Raw genomic sequence first — 22336 nt, forward strand, 5'->3', positions numbered from 1 at the left:
ACCAAATGAAAAACACCTTTGCAAATCGCAATAACGACGAATGTCAAGCGCGCGCACACAGACAGAATGCGAGCAGTTTCCGAAAGCGCTAACGAAAAACTGTACGGACGTTCCTACGCGTTCGACGCATATCAGAAGCGCGCGCGTGCGCGCACACGCACACACACAAGCACAAAAGGCGAGCAGTTTCCGAAAGCACTCGCCGAAGACGGTACGGACGTTTTTACAAGAAAGCAAATCCCGCCGGCGTGGCACCATTTCCCGAAGCACAAACAACACCACAGTACACATCCGTAGAACGGCGCACAACAAGCCTGAACAAAGCGTACACCACTCGACGCCAAATCTGTCGTCGATTACGCCGCTGAGAATCACGAACACCTTCTAACATTCACAAACCAAACGACGATGTGCTGCGAACTCCAAACAGATTTTACGGCCCTGTCCGATTGATAGGGCTGCTCCACAGGTTGTCCTCGCTGTTGAAAGCAATGTCAGCAAAGTTGTTGAAAAAGGTCGCCTAAAACACGCAAGAACATTGAAATAATACGCCTGTACTACCCACGCTACCCATGCGATCACGGTTACCGGAACCACAGACGGCGAAGTAAACAAAAGACGTCATTTCCCCTCATTTCGGACCGAGACCTATAATTACTTTCTCAGTTGCACTACTCTTCCTTTCGAGCAAGGCGCGACTTGTTGCTGGGACTGTGAGGGCGCTGCGGTCGAGCTCTGCACCAAGTGAGCGGTGCTGCTCTGCTGACATGTGCAGGTTAGTTGCGGGTGTTTGCGCTTCTTGTGCTGTAGCCGATTTTATTTTCTCACTGCGTGTGCCTTGTCACTGTCCTCGTGCACGTGGCTGGCGGTCGAGGTCTTTTGCGTCCGGTTCAAGTTTTGCGCTCACGGAGACGCCAGTACCGGCGAAGTGTGGGTCACCGAGCGTTAACATTGCGTGCGCACTTTGGTTTGTAGGCCCACTTTTTTTTCATCTCATTCCTTTCTTCGGACCTGTACCCCCAGGTATGGTGTCTGTAAAATATTATACTTCAGCTTAAACAACAACAGAAAGAAATAACGGCTGCTTTATTCAGCGAGCACCATGTAAATGCCGAGTGCCGCGACAAGCACCTATAACCGTGCCAGGCTATAGCAGACGACGCTTGGACGCTTGGCGCGGAGGTCGATGGCAGCGCTGCGGTGGCGTGAACGGTAGCGGGCTAAATGGTGCGCATAGGCTAGGAGTTGGGGTACTTAAAGAGAATCTATAAACGTTGTTGCGGCGGCCCGGGCGGTCGATGTGGTACTGATCGTTTGATCATATTTACGCGGTGCGTAGAGAACATGTGCTCATTTTTTGTGCGAATTAACGATCACTAAGCCCTGGGTCCTGTGCAATGCTATTAGCTCGCTGTATGTTTCTTGCTGTGCGCCGTTGTTGATTATCGTAGTGCGGTCCACACGCGCTTTCTTTGTGCCCGGCTCATGAGAAGTGTTGTACTCTCGCCGCTCCCGCATCGGCTCACAGTGCACGGAAGAATGTGTTGATAGTTGTGCTATCGCGTACTGTAGTTCACCGCAATTCAACACTACGTTGGACGGACTGTTGGTGCAGTCGATGCGGCGTGAACGGACACGAAGGAGCGCTCGCCTCAGAAGGTAAGTCCGGCGCCTAGCGCATTCTTATGGTTCATGTAGTGTACCTTGTCATGCGCAGCAGAAGATGATTAGTACAGCTACAAAAACAGTGACAGTGATTCCCTAATGTTCGTTCGATATCGTAGTGCACATTTAGGAAAACGTTTCACGAAAATTACCCCGAGATTGATGTTGTTAAGAGCTTCATCTATTGTTTATTTTCTTTTTGTTATGAAGTATGCTAGCGCCGGGGCATCGCTTGGTCTGAACGGGCACAAAAATTCAAGCAGGGAATGTCACTGCTTCTGTACGTAATTCCTCAGCAAGAAATCGTATAGACAATTCTAGAAGTACGTTGATGTGTTGTGCAAATGTTTTCACAGCTAACGCCAACGCGCGACGGCATCCAAATGATCTGACTCGTGAGAAGCTTTTAGCTTGTATGCAAACTTTGATGCTTATAGATTGTCGCCAAGACAACCTGTATTTCTTGTGTTTAGTGTTCTGTTTGTTTTCGTGCCTTTGACACGTTTAATAACCGCCTGTGATGTAAGAATGAAATATTTATTTGTCTAAGCGGATGCAGCTTCTTGTAGCTGGCTGTACGAGAGCTTTCCACAATTTGACGCGATGTTGTTAAATCACAAGTTTGCAGATTCAGCAGTGATTACAATAAGCTGAACATTTATTGTTTAGGGATGTCACAATTTCCTGAGACGGAGGCATCTCTGCACCACAAAGGAGACTGCGGCACCATGCAGCCTGAACAGCACGACAAAGCATCTGATCTGCCTGCTTTGACAAGGTACGTACAAAACGGTCACAGCCATTTATGTGTTCTAGGTTCTATTTGTGTATTTGGTACCTGCCAACTTTCCCGATTAGTTTCTGCTTTTCCAAGTGTGCTGTTTGTGTACAGCGTGTCAAGGTAAATAGTGGTTAATAATGTATGCATAGAAAAATGTGGGCGCTGAGAGCAAGCTTTAGGAAAGTGCATGCTGTCTTTCCAACACAGGATTTCTGTCTAGAATTTTTGCAAAATATGAAGTGCAGAGGCTGGCAGGTTTGGCAAACAATGTTCAACACTTTTGCTTTAGATTTTAATGTAGCCAGTTCATTATCTGTCCCTAGTATAGCATAGCGTCAAGCTTGAAGCTGATCTCTGATGTCACGTCAGTTGCAGGATGTAATAACGTGGTATCACAAACTGCTTGTTACGCATGTCAGTCAACATGGTGCAGTGGTCACAGGTGCGAGTATAACCGAAAGCTGGGCATTCTTTGCCCTTCTGCACATGATGTGGGATAGAGCTTGAACTATGCTATAGTGGCACCATCTCCCTCACCTTCTCTTCCTCATTATTCTGTTAACTTGCAGTAAAATGCACAACTTCTGGAGGCTTAATTATGGTGTTGTCTGCTGAACTTGGCTGATGTGAATTTCAGTAGTCTGGGGTACCCTCAAAGCCATGCTGTACTTTGCATGCATTTTAAAATGGTCAATTTGAAATATGTGATTGGCTGTGGCATTCTCAGAGAAACAAGGCCTCTTGTGAATAATGCATACATGCATTATTCGCATTTTCTAATACTCTCAAGAAGCAGCCTATAGGCTGCTCCCCGAAGAAGTGACCACCTTTGCTTACCCTACAGGGCAGTCTGGTCCAGTTTACTTAACCTGTCTGCCATCTATGCACGAGGAGGACAGAAGCGCAAAAAAGGGACCTTCGATTAACGTTTTTGCACAGATGGCTCATACATTGCACTTTTCGTATCTTGCAGGCTTTGTTAACTCAAAGCTTTCTATGGGCGAATATCAGCATTTCATTCCTATTTATACCTAATAAGAATTACTTTGTTCATAGTGTCACTTTTTATATTATACTCTTGTGAGAATAAGCTCACTTGTTTTAATGCAGATGTGGCTGGGCCTGCAGAAAGAGTGTAAGCACACTACTGTGTTGCTGATCAGTGCTGGTGCTGATCTCTACGTCTGAGTTGGCCTCACAACGTCCAGGCGCCACTGTGCTTTGCTTCATTGACAAGGTAATATGATATAGACACCTTGCACGTCAGTATCAGTTTTGAGAAATATGCTAAGACACAAGGGTTGGCCTTGGTGATAAATACACTCGTGTTCTTTTTTAAAGCGTTCTTCTTGCAGTGTTCCTCATGTACATGTTTTCAGAAGATGCTTAAATGCAAACCGCCATGGAACTTGTTTATGCCTTAATGTAGCACTCTTTCACCAAAAGAAAAGCCTTATTTAATGCACAATTCATAAGAAAGGTGAGGAAGTGACAGGACATAAGTCTAACAACCATCCAGTTTTACTGCTTGCACAGCACTATAAAGCGAGAGGTGAAAGGGCAAGAACAGATAAATCGAAAATGCATGTTGCTCACACAACCGCGAAAAGGACACATGGCATGGCTACTATGACGCTTGTTTTACAATGATAAATAAGCAGTCTTGCTATATGATAGTCCACTGGAGGTGGAGCCAACTTGCAGATTCCCTGTCACACATATAAGGAAATCTTAACGAATTTCGCCAGCGCTATGGTCCTTATACATTGCCACGGTTGCACAGTTTTCAAACAAAATAATGTAAGTGAGCTTTGCACTACCAAGTGACCACGAAATGACCTGAGCATTCAGTTAACATGGTTGCAAATCCAGTCATTTATACATTGGCCTGTTTTGCCGACGTAGTGTCTACTGCACGACAGTGATATTTAATATCCATCAACACCCCTGTGCTCTACGTACTCTTTCTTGCGTGCTTTTTTTTCACAGGTAGTGGAAGATTACTTGATTCCAGAACAATTTGGTTTGTTCTACCCATGATAGTGAACTTGCCAGTCTTATATTAAACATGGAATTGGTTAGAAAGATGTGGTATTTCTTATGGTGCCCTGGTGCATTCAGCTTGTGCAGATGCTTCAAGCTTGTATTGACAAAAATTGGGATGAAGCCATAGGAGGAGAGTTGTAAAAGTGTAACGAAAGCCTCCTGATAGATTTGCTGAGTTGTGCTGCTGTGCACACTTATTGGTTATCCCTACTGGGTAACGCTGTTAGGGTTATGGATGCTTTGACACTGTAGGGCCTACAAGATGGCTAGCATTACAGAACACATTAAAACGACTGTAGGGATGCGTGTCGTGCTATGGTATCATAATTGGCCCACAAAGTGACCACCTTTGCTTACACTATGTGGTAATCTGGCCCAGTTTACTTAACCCGACTGCCATCTATGCATGAGGTGAAGGGACTAAAAAAATGAAGGGACCTTCGATTAATGTTCTTGTACAGATGGCCCATACATTGCATTTTTCTTATCTTGCAAGCTTTGTTACTTAAAGCTTTCTATGGGTGAATATCAGCATTTCATCCTTATTTTTACCTAATAAGTATTGCTTTGTTCACAGTGTCACTTTCTATATTTACCGTATTTACTCGCATAATGATCGCACTCACGTAATGATCACAGCCCTGAATTTTGTCGTCCAAATTCGATTTTTTTTTATTTCCTGTGTTGATCACACTCCGAACTTGCCGCAGCGATCTGTCATGTGCCAAGTCTAGCTATTAATGATCGCGCTTACCATCTGTCGAATGCTACGCGAACAACTCTTCAAGACAAACCAAGCAGTCTGCACGCACCAAACATTCTTAAGCAGATGCCCGATTTCATTCCTTTCATCACTTTCCGCACTTCCATGACAAAAAAGCTACAACCAAAATTGCCTTTATTATGTGTAGGCTTTGTAATGGTTGTGGTCAAGAACAACAAAAAAGGCACCTTTCGATTCTTCTCATCTGCACTCGTGGGCACGCAACAAATCTTGTAACACTTGTAATACAGCTAAGATATTCGCCCACCCTTAGCGGAAACGTGCTGTATTAATACAGTAGTGAAGACAAATGCCGCAGTTTCCGCAGCATGCCCGCCGTGTCTTTCTATGTCACTGGCAGCTAAGCGCGCCCATCTGTTTCTGCCCCCTCATAGTGGACATGGCTACGTTATTGCCATAGACTTACTGATATTAATGATATTATTCATTCCGGATACGGAAGAAACTGTTTCAATGCATGTAACGTACTCACGAGAAAAAAAAAATCGCATTTGGCGCATTTGGTGTGTTCAGCTTGCTGCGCCGGCCGCCATTTTTGTTTTGGTGTTCCGCACTACACTCAGTGGCAGCCACCTATTTGTTGACCTGTTGCCATCCCGCAGCAAACGCGGGATAAAAAATTCTTTTCGCGGGAAATTTAACCGGCGTAATGATCACACATCTGAATTTGCGACCATTTTTTTTACAAAAAAGTCTGATCATTATGCGGGTAAATACAGTACTCTTGTGACACCAAGCTCACTTGTTTTAATGCAGGTGTGGCTGGGCCTGCAGAAAAGCTGTAAGCAGACTGCAGTGTTGCTGATCAGTGCTGATCTCCACGTCCGAGTTGGTCCCACAATATCCAGGCACCACGGTGCTTTCACAAGGTAATATGATATGGACACCTTGCACCTTAGTATCAGTTTTGAGTTTGACTTTTGATAAATATTTAAGAAGACACAAGGGTTGGCCTTGGTGATAAATACACTCGTGTTCTTTTTTTAAAGTGCTCTTTCGGCAGTGTTCCTCATGTACATGTTTTCAGAGGATGCTTACACTCCTTAAATGCAAACTGCCATGGAGCTTGTTTAGGCCTTAAACTAGAACTCTTTCACCAAGAAAAAAGCCTCATTTAACGCACAATTCATAAGGAAGGTAAGGAGATGACCGCCAGTGTCTAACAACTATCCAGTTTGACTGCTTTCCCAGCAATATCAAGTGAGAAGCGAAGGGGCAAGAACAGATTAATAGGCAATGCATGTTGCTCGCACAACTGCGAATGCGACACGTGGCATGGCTACTATGAATGCTGGGGTGCGATCGGAGGTGGTTGTTCGGCGTGTTCGTTCGGTTACCGGCGCGCGCGATTGACCTACTCCGCGCCTACGTCGCCAGCCGCGCCCCGCGGCTGGCGCCTTTCAGAACTGCATAGTCACACTCTGTAGTCGTGATGATCATGACCACGGTTTCGTTCGCAGCGGTCAACTGTGGCAAGTAGCACTTTCATTGTGACTTGGTGCAATGCACGCAGTCTCACAAACATGATGGCTATCGAGGACAATAATTGTACTGTGGCCTGCACTCTGGCATCCAATCAGCCAGTTACATTGAGTTTGTAGAACAATCTGTTACAGCCAGCTCAATAGTGAAAAAATTATCGGGATGGACCCGTGGTAGTGAATAGCACGTTTCTGATAAAGATGTGACCAAGTCTTGTGCTATGACTGCACTGCAAAGGAGTACTTCCTCAACACCCTTGCCACTACAAGCAGTATAATCAGTCGTGAATTGACATTTGCAGCTCCCATACTGCTTATGTGTGAAATAGAAACAGGATTTCTGGATTAATTCAGTATAAAAGTGTGTTTGTGTGAACGTTTGTTTCTTATTTTCATACCCTTAATAATTCAACATTCCGTTAATTCAGAATTTTGTTCCAGTCCTGGGAAATTTCAATGAATGAGCTTTTACTGTATACACCCCTTCTTTCACCGCATGTGTAATTTGAGCTCACTGGGTTACTGCAAGAACTTTTTTCAGCCTCAAGGGTAAAATTTCTAGCTCGGACAAAGCAGCTCCTTAAGGATGCAAGAAGTTTTACTGTGGTTTTCTACTGTTCCCATCTGCTTCCCTAAACTTCTTCTCAAATGTAAAGAAAATCTAGTATATCCCGTACAAAAGGTGCTTGTCGCTGACTGTGGGATTAAATGTGGTGAATCCTCTGAGCTAGAATTGTCCCTGGCCCATTATCAGTGAAGCTTCATTGACTAGGGCTTTCCTACAGCCAGGATGTAAACTTTGAACCTTTTGCATATATCTTAGTTTTATCCTTGAGTGCCATCACTGTGTCTGGCAACCTAGTTTCCCTCAATAACTGTTACCTTTTTTATCCATTATTTCGGGAAAAGATACTTTTTCTGAGAGCACATATGCTATTTTTGTATATGAGTAACTAATCTCTTGCAATTTTCATCTTTCGTAGGTTCACAATCGAAATGGGTTATTTATTTGTGCTAGTAAATGGATGTGGGTAAACCAAGCCAAAACGGACAGCACGTTTGCCTGGGAGATTGCCCGATGCTTGTGGCAGGCACAGGAATTAATCCACAGGAGTGTTACGAGCAAAAGTATGTATGCGAAAGCTAAAGGAAGGTGGCGAGGCCAAGCCAGCGTTGACACCACAAAATCTTGGTGCATATCTAAGTAAGTAGACCCTGTCCTGCTAGCTCATGTTTTCATAAGGATTGCAAAGTGTTTGGAAGTTAAAGGAGTAATGCCTATCACACGGTGCTTTTTCTGCACGAATATAATGGGCTGTCGGTAAGATCGGGTTGTATTGAGGTGATCTCTCATATGGGCCGACACAGTTTACATCTACACATCAGGGGCATGCATAGCTGTATGCGTATATTAAGTGCTGTGCTCTAGCTCGCTAACAAAAACTATCATTTAGTTTCTATAGTGGTATTAAAGGTGCATTAATCGTTCCTATAAACAATTCTGCACTGGCATCTATGCAGTGTTTTCCGTCTGCATATTCCGCAGTGCGGTAGCAAAGAGCTGTGCTATCTGTGTATTCACTTGCATGAGCTTGTTATACTTGTTCATTTAATGTAAAATACTTGTGGAAAAGTATTAGGCTATTTCTGTGGTCTGGTATTGCAATTCTGCAGCCATTTATATTGTTTGTAAAACACGAACATTTAACAGAGACAGGAACAAGACAATGCGAGGACGAGCACTTGCTTTCAACTGCTGTGGTTAATGTTGAAATATCAATTTACATAGGTAAAAAACTCATAAGCCTCCGTGTTTTCTATTTCCTGTTTCTCTGTGAGATTTTCACGCTTTACTCAATATCATGCAAGAACCAGCCCATTCAGTTATGCAGTGGAGCCACCTATTGTGCATGTCAGTTCCAATGGCTTGTTAGAATCTAACAGTGCCGGCTGCTTTGTTTACATTTTTTTGCAGAGGCATACGAGCACTTTGTTTCAAAAACGCCAAGCACCGTGGATACAGAGGCAAGGAGGCTGAAGGACCTGAACAAGCACCTGGCCACCATGCTTCGGGATGCAAAATAAAGATGGTTTGTGTTAATTGTGGGCCCTAAAAAGTGTCCTCTTTGTCTCCGAGCTGGCACATCGGCCGACTCACATGATAGAAATTAACTCGCTGTAATGTTGGCAGTAGATGTTACTGTGTGGAACTTCACCAAAAATATTGCATGAACAAAACTCATTCAACACAAATGAGAACACTTGTAGAATGCAGCTAAACAAGAATAGTGTCATTTTGCATAGCTGAACGAGAATATTTTCATGTAGCATGCACAAACGAGAACGATATCGTTGAGCATAGACGTGCGAGAACTATCTCGTCAAGCATAGCTATGCGAGAATAATCTCGTTTAATGTACCCATACGAGAACGATCTCGTTCAGTAACGATGTCCTCTCGTACACATGTGACATACGACATCGTAGAGTCTACGGAGCAATAATAGCGTAGAGAAGTTCTCGTACAATTCTCATACATATTTTTTCAATAGGGCATTAACAAGAAAAGGTCGAGAGAATGAGCCTTACAACCGTCCCTTTAGCATTGCCGAGCTAAGAGCTGCCTTGATCACATGCAAGAGCTCTGCACCAGGACCTGACAGAATTATGTACGACATAATTAAGAACGTACACACTGATACACAACTGACTTTACTTGCACTTTTTAACACTATTTGGGCTGCTGGATATCTTCCACTTGCATGGAGAGAAGCGATTGTGATTCCCATTCTGAAGCAAGGTAAAGATCCTTCGTTAGCGTCAAGTTACCGCCCGATAGCCCTCACAAGTTGCATTTGTAAGCTGTTTGAGAAAATGATCAATCGGCGACTCATACATTTCCTGGAATTAAACCAAATGCTTGATCCCTTTCAGTGTGGCTTCAGGGAAGGGCGGTCCACAATTGATCACCTCGTGCGCATTGAGGGAAACATTCGCGACGCCTTTCTACATAAGCAATATTTCCTATCCGTGTTCCTCGATATGGAGAAGGCGTACGACACAACGTGGCGCTACGGAATCTTGAGAGACTTGTCGGGCATGGGCATCCGTGGCAATATGCTCGCCCTAATAGAAAGTTATTTGTCCAACCGCACCTTCCGAGTAAAAGTCGGTAATGCACTGTCACGTCCTTTTACGCAGGAAACCGGTGTACCCCAGGGAGGTGTGCTCAGCTGCACTCTTTTTATTGTTAAGATGAACACACTACGTGCTTCACTGCCACCGGCCATTTTTTATTCCGTATACGTCGACGATTTACAAATAGGCTTTAAATCCTGCAACCTCGCAGTATGCGAGAGACAGGTACAGCAGGGCCTGAACAAGGTTTCCAAGTGGGCTGACGAAAACGGATTTAAGATCAACCCCCACAAAAGCTCTTGTGTTCTTTTTACTAGAAAGAGAGGCCTGGTTCCCGATCCTTGTGTTCAACTGTGTGGACATCAAATACCCATAAACAAAGAACACAAATTTTTAGGTATTATACTAGACTGCAAGCTTACTTTTATACAGCACATTAAATATCTTAAAGAAAAATGTCTAAGGACAATGAACTTACTTAAAATTCTATCCCACTCAACATGGGGTAGCGACAGGAAGTGTCTGATGAATGTTTATAAGAGCCTAATTCGATCACGATTGGACTATGGTGCCGTCGTATACAACTCTGCCGCTCCGAGCGCACTAAAGATCCTAGATCCTATCCACCATCTAGGTATCCGCTTAGCCACTGGTGCTTTCAGAACAAGCCCGATTGAAAGCTTATACGCGGAATCAAATGAATGGTCGCTCCATCTACAGAGAACTTACATCAGCCTTACATATTTCCTAAAGATACACTCCAATCGTCAACATCCATGTTTTAACACTGTTAACGATATGACCTGCTCTACACTATTCCATAATCGTCCTTCTGTAAGAAAGCCTTTCTCACTTCGAGTGAAGGAGCTTAGTGATCAGATACATGTCCCACTCCTCGAGCTTCGCCTAATGCATCCAACCAAGGTGTTACCGCCTTGGGAGTGGCAGGTCGTAGAATGTGACATATCCTTTTTAGAAATAACAAAACACGCACCAGAGATCGAAATACGAACTCATTTCCTAGAACTCCAGCACAAGCACTCCTGCGCAGAGTTCTACACAGACGCTTCGAAGTCTAATGCCGGGGTGTCGTATGCTGCTGTCGGCCCATCCTTCTCAGAATCCGATGTACTACACCCGGAAACAAGTATATTTACTGCCGAGGCTTACGCATTACTGTCTGCCGTGAAACATATAAGAAAATCAAAACTCCAAAAGTCAGCGATATACACAGACTCCCTAAGTGTCGTGAAGGGCCTGATGTCACTTTATACACACAAAAATCCAGTACTTAATGAACTATATTCCGTCTTGTGTAAAGCGTACAGATCTAACCAGCATATCATTATATGCTGGGTGCCTGGCCATAGGAGCATCGAGGGTAACGTTCTGGCGGACGAGATGGCCACGTCAATCGCATCGCAAGCTGTTAACCCTACCGCTGCGGTGCCTGTCACAGATCTGAGACCTTTCTTGCGAAGGAGATTGCGAGACCACTGGCAACGTATGTGGGACGCGGAAACGGATAATAAGCTCCACCTGATAAAACCGCAGTTAGGATTCTGGCCCCCTACTACAAAATCGCGCCGAACAGATGTCCTATTCTGTCGTCTCAGAATAGGACACACGTTTGGCACCCATAATTTTCTACTCACCGGAAGTGAGCCTCCAACCTGTGGTAGATGCGGGCAGAGGCTGACCGTACTCCACGTCCTCCTGGAGTGTCGGGAAGCCGAATCTGAGAGAAAGAGACATTTTTCATTAGCATACCGACAGCACATTCCTCTTCATCCTGCAATGCTCCTTGGTCCAGAACCGCTTTTTAATACAGACACAGTGCTACATTATATTAGAGATGTGGTCTTACATGTTATTAGTCCCATGAATTCGTAGCGCCTCCTCTCTCGAGAGGATGCCACTGCGATAACTGTTTTGAATAGCACATGCCTCCAGGCCCTTGTGCTTCAAGGGCTCTAAGGAGGTAGTAGTGCTCTGGCATTTCTTATAATCTGATATATTTTACCTATCGCATCATTCTTTTTATATGCATCTATATGTTCATAGTACAAGTCATACGTCATCGCCATAATTTTATTACACATATTTTACGCACTTTAGAGCGTATATTTTAAGGCCCCTTTACAGCCACGTCACACCAATTTCATAGCAATCATAGTTACACTGCACACCCACTACCACAGACATGGCGCTCTTTGGCCATACCTGGCCCTTGCGCCATAAAACATCAAATATCATCATCATTACAGCCATACCTTGCCAAAAAAACTAATTGTGCAGGTTGTTGTTGTAATGTGCCGTGCATCCATGTGTCAGCATCTGTTCACAATTATAATTTATGCTAAACCTGCACATGCTGCCTGGGCACTTTTCAAATGTATGCAATATTGTCATGAATCTACAACATCCTTAAAGCATTACAGCAAAACTAAAAAACAATCGAAAGGATAAATATTTGTGTTTGTTTGCACATGAATTGCAATTTCCTGCAGGTGTGTGTACTGATCGAGAAGCAGACAAAGGCCCAATCTGCATCCGAGAAGTGGCATTTATTTCGGACTGGACGCATCACAGCTTCAAATGCAGGAGCGGTATTTGCAACTTCATTGACCAAGCCTTCAAAGAGCCTGCTGAAGAGACTGTGCTACCCAGAGGACTGCAAATTCCAGACTGCAGCAACTCAGTGGGGAAAGAAGAAAGAAGCTGCTGGGAGGGCAGCTTACATAGAGGCAATGCAGAAGCACCATCTAGGCTTTAAGTGTGAAATGTCTGGCCTCCACATAAGCATAGAGCGACCATTTCTGGCTGCAACTCCTGATGGCCTTGTACATTGCAATTGTTGTGGAGACGGCCTTCTGGAGATAAAATGTCCATACTCTGCAAAAGATGCACTTATTTGCGAAATTCCAGAGCGGCAACGATCTTATCTTGTAGTTGATGGCAATGATGCAAAGTTATTGAGAAACCATCATTACTTCAAGCAAGTAATGATGCAGATGTTTGTCTGCAAAAGAAACTACTGCGATTTTGTAGTATGGACACAGAAAGATATTTTTATTGAAAGAGTAATGTTTGATAAGGAGTTCTGCAACGAAATTGTGGATAAGTGTGCATTGTATTTTGAACGAGTTCTCCTGCCTGAACTTTGTTTCCGTTATTGGACCACTGCTGCTGAAGAAGTAGTAGTGGAGCAAAGTGCAGGCAGTCAGGATGATAAATATTGCCACTGTCAGCAGCCAGAATATGGAGACATGATTAGGTGTGATGGGAAGCATTGCAGTCGACAATGGTTTCACTTTCAGTGTGTTAATTTAAAGAGGGCACCTAAATCGCGGAAATGGTTTTGTAATGACTGCAAGAAGTCGTAAAAAAAGTATTCTTATTATCTTATTATGGGGTTTTACGTGCCAAAACCACTTTCTGATTATGAGGCACGCTGTAGTGGAGGACTCCGGAAATTTCGACCACCTGGGGTTCTTTAACGTGCACCTAAATCTAAGCACACGGGTGTTTTCGCATTTCGCCCCCATCGAAATGCGGCCGCCGTGGCCGGGATTCGATCCCGCGACCTTGTGCTCAGCAGCCTAACACCATAGCCACTGAGCAACCACGGCGGGTGTAAAAAAAGTACTGTACATTTACTAGATGCTTTGCACTAAGGACACATGTCAGTCAAATGGTACAACAGAGTCGCACAGGTTGGTAAGTGCGGCACACACAAATACAACCTTGTCAAGTGCGCTGACTTTTATGCCGTTAAGCACCTTCGGCTCCAAAAATTCAGTGGGAAGAGTGCTTTTGAGAATGGAGTACTTGTTCCTGACTAACCCAATAACTCTTTCAACATGAATCCTAACATTTGCTAGCCTACGTGTTGCCTCAACAGAGTATGCAGTAAGCTGCGGCTTCCCTTTAGTGAAGGCTGGGATTTCCAGCTTCGCTCCACACATGCCCACGGCATCAGAGATCAAGAAACCCCTGTCAGCCAGCACAGAGTCGCCAGGTAGCAGGTTGCTAAGAATGCCACACGATTCTGTCAGCATTTTGTCACTGGTACGCCCACCCCACCCTCTTGATATGTACGTAATTACACCTTGTGGAGCGATGCCAATTAAGTACTTCACGGTGTTTGCATGCTTGTACCTAGACCATGTTAATGATCTAGGTTCCATGGCTGAAGGTCTGTCCACAAAGACTTCAAAACAATCCAGAATCACAGCTACTTTCTTGCCAAATGTTTCTTGGAATGCCATTGGCATCGTTCTTTGAAGATCTTCACGTTCTGGCCATTTGATCAGACTGCTGAGCCTAATGTAAGCAGCATCAAGCCACCTTTCTACTGTCCTCGTTACGGTTGACTGGTGAATGCCAAACCTGTAAGATAAAACTGCTGAGTTGTTATGTGCTTTAGTAAGTGTTATTGAAGCTAATGCAATAAAGTTCACCAGCACAAAATGGCTATTGCATGCTCAACTGCAGTTCTGCGTAGTGCAGGAACCTTAATGTTACAAATGAATATAGGTATGGCTGTTGCCCAGAATAAAATACCTGTATGCAAGATCTTGTAACGGGACGTTAAGCCGCAACCTCATTAGGAAAACGACCATTTCCTGAAATTTGCTCAGGCGGTTTCGTAATGTATGCCTTACATGAGGCTCAACTAAGATGTAAACAGCCTCCAAAACTGCATAATTTGGCAGCCCTGTGTAAAAAACAACCATGTCTGGGTTGCTGCGGAGCACATCCCTGTCTCCAGGGGCTGCCTTTGCCAGGCGACTGCGTGCAATATCCAGGTCATGCTGAAGGCGGTGGTTTTCTTCCTCCAGTGAAGAGATGTGGGCTGACAGCAGGTCAGCTGTCACCTCTTTGTCTATCATGCCTGCATGATAAATTGAATGTGTGATGACCATATGAAGGGAAAGCACTGGTGTCAACACAATGTATAATGATGTTACTTGTTTCAGCACCTTTACATGAGGATTTTTATTATTGTAATAAATAATGACCTTGAATCTGCCTGTCAGACTGAACTGTTTGTTATACGATTAGCTTTCAGTGCAAAAGAAACCGCATCCCTAATTTTCACACCCATAATGGTCAGATTGTACTGCACATATCGCACCTACACCAACAATAAGCAAAACGAGAACAAGATGAAAGCCGGAGCCAATGTGCCGACATGTGGACTTGCCTTTCTAAAAGTGACATGTTGCCTTGAAGAAGACAAGTCCACTTGTCGAAATGGCTCCTGATTTCATCCTGTTTTGTTCATCGTGTTGAATTTCCATCTCCCGCATTCCCTGTGTTTTTTCCACACCAACAATATAATTTTTGTTAAATATTTGAAACATTTCCAGCTTAAAGGATTGTGTTTTAATCAAGTACATTAAAGACTTTACGTCTGCTCACACCGCTTCGGCCAAAATCAGGACATGCAGGAACACAGGATTTGCAAGCCCTAGAAACAAAACTGTGCGATACTTGCATGCAGAAGCTTGGTTATTCTGCAGATCCGCTTGCAGGTGGCACTGAGCTGTGGCTAGATTTTCTTGTAGAACTGGACATTCCAAGCATGAAGGCTCCTCGGGAGCTGCAAAATGAAAGCACGCAGAAAGGAAACAAACTAGTTGAAAAAAAGCAGTCTTCAGTGGAACCTTCGCAACAAAACACTTTGCTTGCGTGCGCAAGTCTTAACGGGCTGACTAAATGGTTTCTCCATTTACAAATTATTTTGTGTTGCATCTGCATGCACCGTTACTGTTAACAGCTTCAAACGCAGTATTCGATCAGCTGTGAGAATTCAAAGACAAACGTCCTTGCGCACATAACACAGAAGCCTAAATGAGCAATTGCCATGCTCCAGAGCTCCATACTCTCTTAAGTACGAATGCATAAATGTTTACTTAGCTTACATGCATGGCCTACAAGGTGTTGCATTGCAGTTTGTTCTGATGAGGGGGATTCTTCGTCACCTGCACAAGAAATGAACACTGTAATTTATGTGAAAGCAAGAGCGTAAACTGGACGTTGCCCCCGGCACCCTCGCCCCCCCCCCCCCTTTTTTTTTTTAATGTTGTGCACTGCAGTAAATGCGTGCTGGCTCGCGTATATTAAATTACACAGACGCAGTACACAAGGTTCAATAATGGACAGCTTAAGGTTGGTCCAGTGCAATATGCAAATTAAAGTAGAAGAATGTAAGTGTGAAGTGACGCCTTCGTACTGAAAGAAATCTCCTCGGCCGCCGTTCCTGCAGCGATGGGCGCCGCGTTCGTGCTCGCGCTCTCCGGTCGCTGCCTTAATTCAAAGGCGTTGGCTGCAGAACTCGCGCGCCTTCGTTGCTTGAGTCGCATATACCTGTAAAAAATTAGTTCGATTAGTTCATAATCACTTGTTTGACTGCGTACAAAATTAATTTGCACCTGTCGCTTGCGCTTCTTCCAGCGTGCGTCGTGGACTTGTAGCCGAGATTGAGGCTCGGCGCCCAGTCGGGATTAGCCTCATCCATCAAATAAGCTGGTCGTCCTGAAAAATATAGCCCACTGGTACGTTACAGAGCTGCATGCAAAGAATTGCGCTAAAAAACTAAGCTTTAATGCCGCTGCCGTGCTTACCTGTGATGAAATGCGCCCCGCAAACTCGGTAATGCGTCGCCAATTCGTCCAGGTCTTTGCGACGAATTCTGCTCAGCCACAGAGCTCTGCGCCTTGAAGACAGCTCAGCTGTCCTAAGACACTGTCCTTCTTTGACTTTGGGCACGACATAGAAGCCCAGCGGTTGAAAGTTCTCATCGTTGGGTTTGTTTTTTGACCGGTTGGAACAACCGTAGACGGCGCAGTTCACCATTGCGGCTCGGCGCGCAACAACGTGCTCCGGTGTGGGCACTTTTCCAAGTCTTTACAGCGTGTATCCGTAGAGGAAGCTTCCAACGCAACAGTATTGCAAACAACCAACGCCACATGCAACACACGAGAAACCTAAATGCTAGGGAACACCACACAACACTTACGGAACACAGCTGCAAGCATGCGTCGGCTGCTGCGGCACAACCACAAACATGGCGCCGGGCTCGGGGAACCGCAGCGCCACATTGCGGCCGAGTTTCAGTGCATACTCCCTATACCCCTGCCACACGGGCACAGAAAATGACATTAACTTCCTAATGCCTTAATATTTAATGTCATTTGCGTGGTGCCACACGAGCAAATCAAATGTCATTCGCCTTAATGCCATTTGTTATTTAATGCGTTCGCCAGAACTCATTCGACTGAAAAATGCGTACTCTCCACGCCATAGCTTCGCAAGTCACGGCGTCGAGAGTACGCATTTCTTAGTGTAAGTAACGTATTTGAAACGTTCAAACCTGTACGAAAACATTTATACATAGCTTTCAAGTACAATCAGCACTTTTACGAGAAGAAACCTTTTGATTTATTGTAAGCAATCTTTGAGAACACAAGGATCGTTGCAGTTAGCGAAGCTGCATAAAGGGTTGGCAACCTGTGAAGCAAACGAAAGTCACGTGAGGATAAGTTGTTTTTGTTGTGGCACGGTGGCCTTTCGTCGTTCGCACGCCGTTCACGTGCAGTCATCTGTGCACTCTGTGTTCACGGACTCCACGTGATAAAATAAAATGGAACGTCCCGTTTCCCGCGCCGCTTGGACTGACGAGGAGACAGATGTACTAATAAGGCTGTGGGAGGAGAACCTGGGCGGTCTTCGCGGCCAAAAGAGAAATGGAAAAATATATCAAGCAATTACAACCGCGTTGGCGAGCTGCGGAATTGTGAAGACGCGAGCGCAAGTCCATTCTAAAATGGAAAACCTGCGGAACAAATACAGGTATGTGTCTTGTTCTTCCACGCTTATGTAGCAATGAGAGTTGCGTAGTGCACGAGGCACAGGTGTGTGTGCGTCTATGCGAGGAGGATGTAGCCTGTTCCGGGGATGTTCGCTGAAATGTGGTGCATTCAGGGAAACACAGTAGAGACTTTTAGCTCAGCGGGTTTACGTTTCGCTCCGCTCGCGGTCTCCACCGTTGCGCCAGCGGAGCGGCTCGCGAAAAAAGAATTTTAGCCCGGCGGATCACTCACCCGCTCGAGCGGGGTAAAGAGCGGGGCGCTCTGCTGCCCCACCTAGTGGTCCGAATAGGAGTTACTAAGAAATGAATTTGAATTACGCTTGCTTTTATTATGCAAGAAATGTTGAATAACAATATATTACATGTTCTCAGTACATTATTTGTTAAGAATGTGCTGAGTAATAATGTACGGGTCAGCGCCGCAGTCGCCGTCGTCGATGCAGAACTGCCGGCGTTCATGTTCGCGGCTGCCATCTTGCATTTCCCATACACGCCCGCGCGCGCTTACGCACGCTCGCGCGCTGCGTATACCCTCCGCTGGGGAGTGCTTTCCAGCGGGCGTAAACGCTGCTCCGTAAAACCGCTGGCCGCCTCAGCGTGGTGCGCATGCGCAGTCGCGTCTCCGCTCGCCCGCTCCGCTCCGCTGACCGTAAACCCGCTGGGCTAAAACTCTCTAGTAAATATTTCGGAAAGCCCGTACACGCCTACACGTCGGATATGAAATACTACCAAATATGTTCTTAGAGCAACAACGAATTCGGACTTGTGTTCGGAGTGTTCTGAAGCAGCGAAATGAAAACAGTGCTCGTCTATTATGTGGGCAACAGTAGTGCAGTTATGTTCCCGTCAGCGCAATGGGTTTCGGTAACGCGCATGTAATGCAAGCGACCTAGTCACGAAACTTTTGTAGTGTGCCGTCCGCTGTTTTCAATAAATAGTTCGAAAGCGTCAGCGCCCATATAATGCCCTATGACAGCTAAAATTTTGCAATGTCAGTGTGCACATGCATGTTTTATGGCTTCTGTCATTTTTTATGAATGTCTTTTTCATTTTTTTACATACTAGATGGCACACGAAGAACCGAACGACAGGTTCCGGAGCCGTTCCATGGAAGTTTTACTGGAAAATTCACAAGTTCTTAGGAACATTGCCTGCTAATGATGCCAGTCTTGCAGTGGAAAGCAGCTGTGGAGAGCTCACAGTCTCCGAAGTAAGCATGCACGGATCTTTCAACACCCTAGGTTGAATTGTATCGAACTGTTCAAAGTGTCAGCTGGGTTCTTACGACCATAAAGTATACATTCAGTATCTGTGATTGGATCTCTTCATGTCAGCAATGCTTTTGCAACCTTTTACAGATTGTTCGAAGCATGGAAACGGGGGAGCCATGTGAGGAGCCATGCGAGTTATGGACATACAACACTCCATCAGACAGCCTGGAACCGCCAGGGAATGACGAAAACAGCCCACCATCATGCATTCTCTATGAGGCAGTGCCAACAGCGATGGATGATAGGGTTGCCCAGCATTCCACAGACCAGACATGCTCCAACCAGCCCACCCCCAGCCGCTGTACCCCTCCCAGATCTGCTGCAGGCCAAAAAAAAAGATGCAGGGACGGCGTGCTGGGGGAAGTTGTCCAGGAACAAAAGAAGTTTCGGACAAGCTGGTACGACTTGAAAATGCAGGAGCTTGAACTCTATAAAAAGCAGTTCAAGTTGCAAGAAGAAGCAGCAAAGCGGGACACACAACTTATTGATGTGTTGAAGGATTTTTTTTCCCGTTAAAATATTCTCTGTGTGTGTGCTTTGTTTTTTATTTCAATACCTCCACGGCCCGAAGGTGTTGCAGAAAATGTTCATTATTAGAAGGTCAATAAAGTTCATAGTTAAAGCCACTGAATTTTGTTTATTTCACTTGTCAGTCATGGCCTCTCACAATGAAGCAGTACATTCAATAGTCGCATGACCCAGAATGAAAGACAATGCAAATGTTACATGCACTGAAATTGACATGTTCAAAAATAAAACATCAGTACAGGAGTTCACACCTTCCTATAAGAATATGTGGTTTCATAATTGCCTACAACAAGCTCTTGTGCATACAAGTTCTGCAATTGCGAGGTATGCACAGTGGTGGCTGAAATCTAATTACAGCCAAAAAGGAATGGAAGTTTGCCCGACAGCCTTGCCAAAGTATTCTGCACAAAACGGGAAATGCTTTATTTGCTTTTACAACAAAGGAGGCCACAACAAGATACTGTATCCATGTACAACGTAGCGGAAGCAATGGTATGACCTGACCACTTCGTTAAAATAGAACCAGTCGAGTACAGACTTTTAAATCTGTTAAAAGACATGTTTTTTGCAGCAATTGAACACGCATAAAAGCAGGACGGATAAAGACAACACGGGTGGCACTTCCAACAGTGGTCAAACAATCTAGTTTCTGATTTATAGAGCACAATAGATGCATCGCTAATGCAATTTGTACCTTTCTTTTTTATATAGTAAGCTTCCATCAGCTCACATGCTGTTTGAACTCTACTTCTGCCAGGAATCATAATCTCAGGAAACAGTGGTTTGCACATGCAGGCCTTGCAGTGCGCAGGCAAATGTACAAACCACTGTTTTCTGAGATTAGGATTCTTGGCAGAAGTAGATTTCAAACAGCATGTGAGCTGATGGCAAATGTGCCACGCCATCTTTCATTAGATTTAGTTTGTGTGCCGTGGCTCGTTCATTTGTGCAGCGTCCAGTCTGTCCTATATACGACTAGCCGCACTCAAGGGGAATTTCATACACTACGCCTGTAGCGCATCTCTCGTAGGACGTGCTATGCTTCTTGCCACAGCCTTGCTTCTTGCCACAGCCTTGCAAACAGGTCTCCTCGTGTGTGATTTTCGAACAGAGCCGACCCAGTTTGACGGCGGCAGAAAAGGCAATGGGTACACCATACCTGCCTGCCACCTTCTTGAGGTTATAACCTCAACATAACATCACTAAGGAATCTAAGGAACATAACATAACTAAGGAACATAAGGAATCACTGCAGGTCTTGCGGCTCTGGCTCTTTCTTTCTCCCTTGTGGCGCTGGTACCTTTAACCTTCCGTAAAAGGCTTTTGGTGACTGAGGTCACCAACGAGTCAGGGAACCGTGCCTCTTTCAGTCGCTTAATCTGATTATTGAACGAGGCCTGCATCGTGTGTGTACACGATTTTTCGACACGTTAAAGAACCCCAGGTGGTCAAAATTTCCGGAGTCCTCCACTACGGCGTGCCTCATAATCAGAAAGTGGTTTTGGCACGTAAAACCCCAAATATTATTATTATATTATACATTTTTTAGAGGGCAGACTCCAGGCAGAGCATAGCAATTCCACGCTTGACAATTTTGGAATGGCATGAATTATACAGCAGCAACCCTTTCTTGGCACGTGGGAAATATTGCCAACAAGCTTGTCCGTCATGAAAGGTTAATCTTAAATCTAAATATTGCAGGGTGTTACACTGTGGCACTTCATGTGTAAACGAAAGCCTTTTACCACTGTCCATAAAAATGTTTAAAATATCATCGCAGCGCTTCAATGAGCCTTGCCTGTTAAAAAGGATTAAAAAGTCGTCCATGTATCTAAAAACTTTTAAGATGTTTAAAGTGCTGTCCCGTCTCAAAGCCTCTTCGAGCAGGCGGTCAACACTAGATAAGAATATGTTGCACCGCAGCGGCGCAATACACGAACCAATGCGTGTGTGTTCAATTGCAGCAAAAAACGTCTTAGCAAGCACCAACTAGGTCAACAAACAGTTCTGTTTCAAATCTGTGTTTGTACATCTAAGGAAATTTAAGAAAAAGCAATAAAAATGTGCTATAAATGGCTGCCTATGTAGATACAAGTCAAGTGTCCTAAAAGCCGGTCTAGCCTAGATGGGCGGGCTGCTGGCTTTTTGAAAAAAAGTGCTTTGCCAGTGCCACCCTTACAGCTTGGCCATTACTGGCATATGATTCCGAGCTGTGAGAAGGCTGTTCATGGGTGGCATCCCACATAGCTACTTCTTGCTCCCACTGCTGTTCTACTCTTTCTTTAAAATTCTCACATACATTGTGCAAAACACAACACGCCCTTATAACCAATCTGGCAGTATCGAGACTGCACTCCATGCGCTTCATTACAAAGCGAAATCTGGCTTTCATTCGGCCAAAAGCATTTTCTACAATTCTTCTTGATTTTGACAAGTTGTAATTAAATGCATATTCAGGTGTGTTGGGCAATGCATTTGCGTATGGCTTCTGAAGGTTACACGTCAGGGAAAACGCTTGATCACATAAAATAATAGGAGGTACATGAACACCTTCGATGGCAGCTGTCGGATGTTGAAACGAATCACTTTCAACTAGCTTCCGAAGCGCCGACCTGCCATAAACAAATGCATCATGGCAACGCCCAGGAGAGCCGACATTGGTATAGCAAAATCGGTAACGGTGGTCGACCACTGCCAGCAGGATCATACTGTACCTGCAGGAAGAACAAAATGAATGTTCAAACAGCGATCAAATGCAAAAAAA

At 44.8% G+C, this 22336-nt stretch overlaps 2 protein-coding genes and 1 long non-coding RNA gene across 3 annotated transcripts; 1 reads left to right on the forward strand and 2 right to left on the reverse strand.

Moving 5' to 3' along the window:
* Positions 1 to 713: 713 nt before the first annotated feature.
* LOC140219401 (uncharacterized) lies at positions 714 to 8858 on the forward strand. The gene is made up of 6 exons (XR_011895630.1): positions 714 to 1659; positions 2335 to 2443; positions 3557 to 3683; positions 6033 to 6145; positions 7741 to 7961; positions 8733 to 8858. It is a non-coding gene; the product is annotated as an uncharacterized lncRNA (long non-coding RNA).
* A 3584-nt stretch (positions 8859 to 12442) lies between these two features.
* Positions 12443 to 14375, reverse strand: LOC140219542 (uncharacterized; the record flags this gene model as incomplete). Its single annotated transcript, XM_072289425.1, has 1 exon — positions 12443 to 14375. A coding segment is annotated over one exon (795 nt), but the record flags the coding sequence as incomplete, so codon positions are not given.
* LOC129382692 (uncharacterized) lies at positions 14362 to 17010 on the reverse strand. The gene is made up of 6 exons (XM_055066804.2): positions 16527 to 17010; positions 16335 to 16437; positions 16136 to 16269; positions 15825 to 15884; positions 15398 to 15502; positions 14362 to 14791 (listed from the first exon to the last, which is right to left on the reverse strand). Exons 1-6 carry the CDS (start codon positions 16756 to 16758, stop codon positions 14418 to 14420), a joined length of 1008 nt encoding a protein of 335 aa, XP_054922779.2. The 5' UTR covers positions 16759 to 17010; the 3' UTR covers positions 14362 to 14417.
* Positions 17011 to 22336: the final 5326 nt, after the last annotated feature.

The sequence above is a fragment of the Dermacentor andersoni genome, chromosome 7, assembly GCF_023375885.2.
Source record: "Dermacentor andersoni chromosome 7, qqDerAnde1_hic_scaffold, whole genome shotgun sequence".
In the NCBI taxonomy this organism is placed as follows: Eukaryota; Metazoa; Arthropoda; class Arachnida; order Ixodida; family Ixodidae; genus Dermacentor; species Dermacentor andersoni.

Excerpts from the sequence above, each read along its gene's own strand:
- LOC129382692 (XM_055066804.2), bottom strand. The coding sequence starts at position 16,758 with ATGGTGAACTGCGCCGTCTACGGTTGTTCCAACCGGTCAAAAAACAAA. Across the intron at positions 16,270-16,334 it reads GGAAGAAGCGCAAGCGACAG|GTATATGCGACTCAAGCAAC; the intron begins GTGCAAATTAAT and ends AATTTTTTACAG. Across the intron at positions 14,792-15,397 it reads GAATAACCAAGCTTCTGCAT|GCATGATAGACAAAGAGGTG; the intron begins GCAAGTATCGCA and ends TTTATCATGCAG.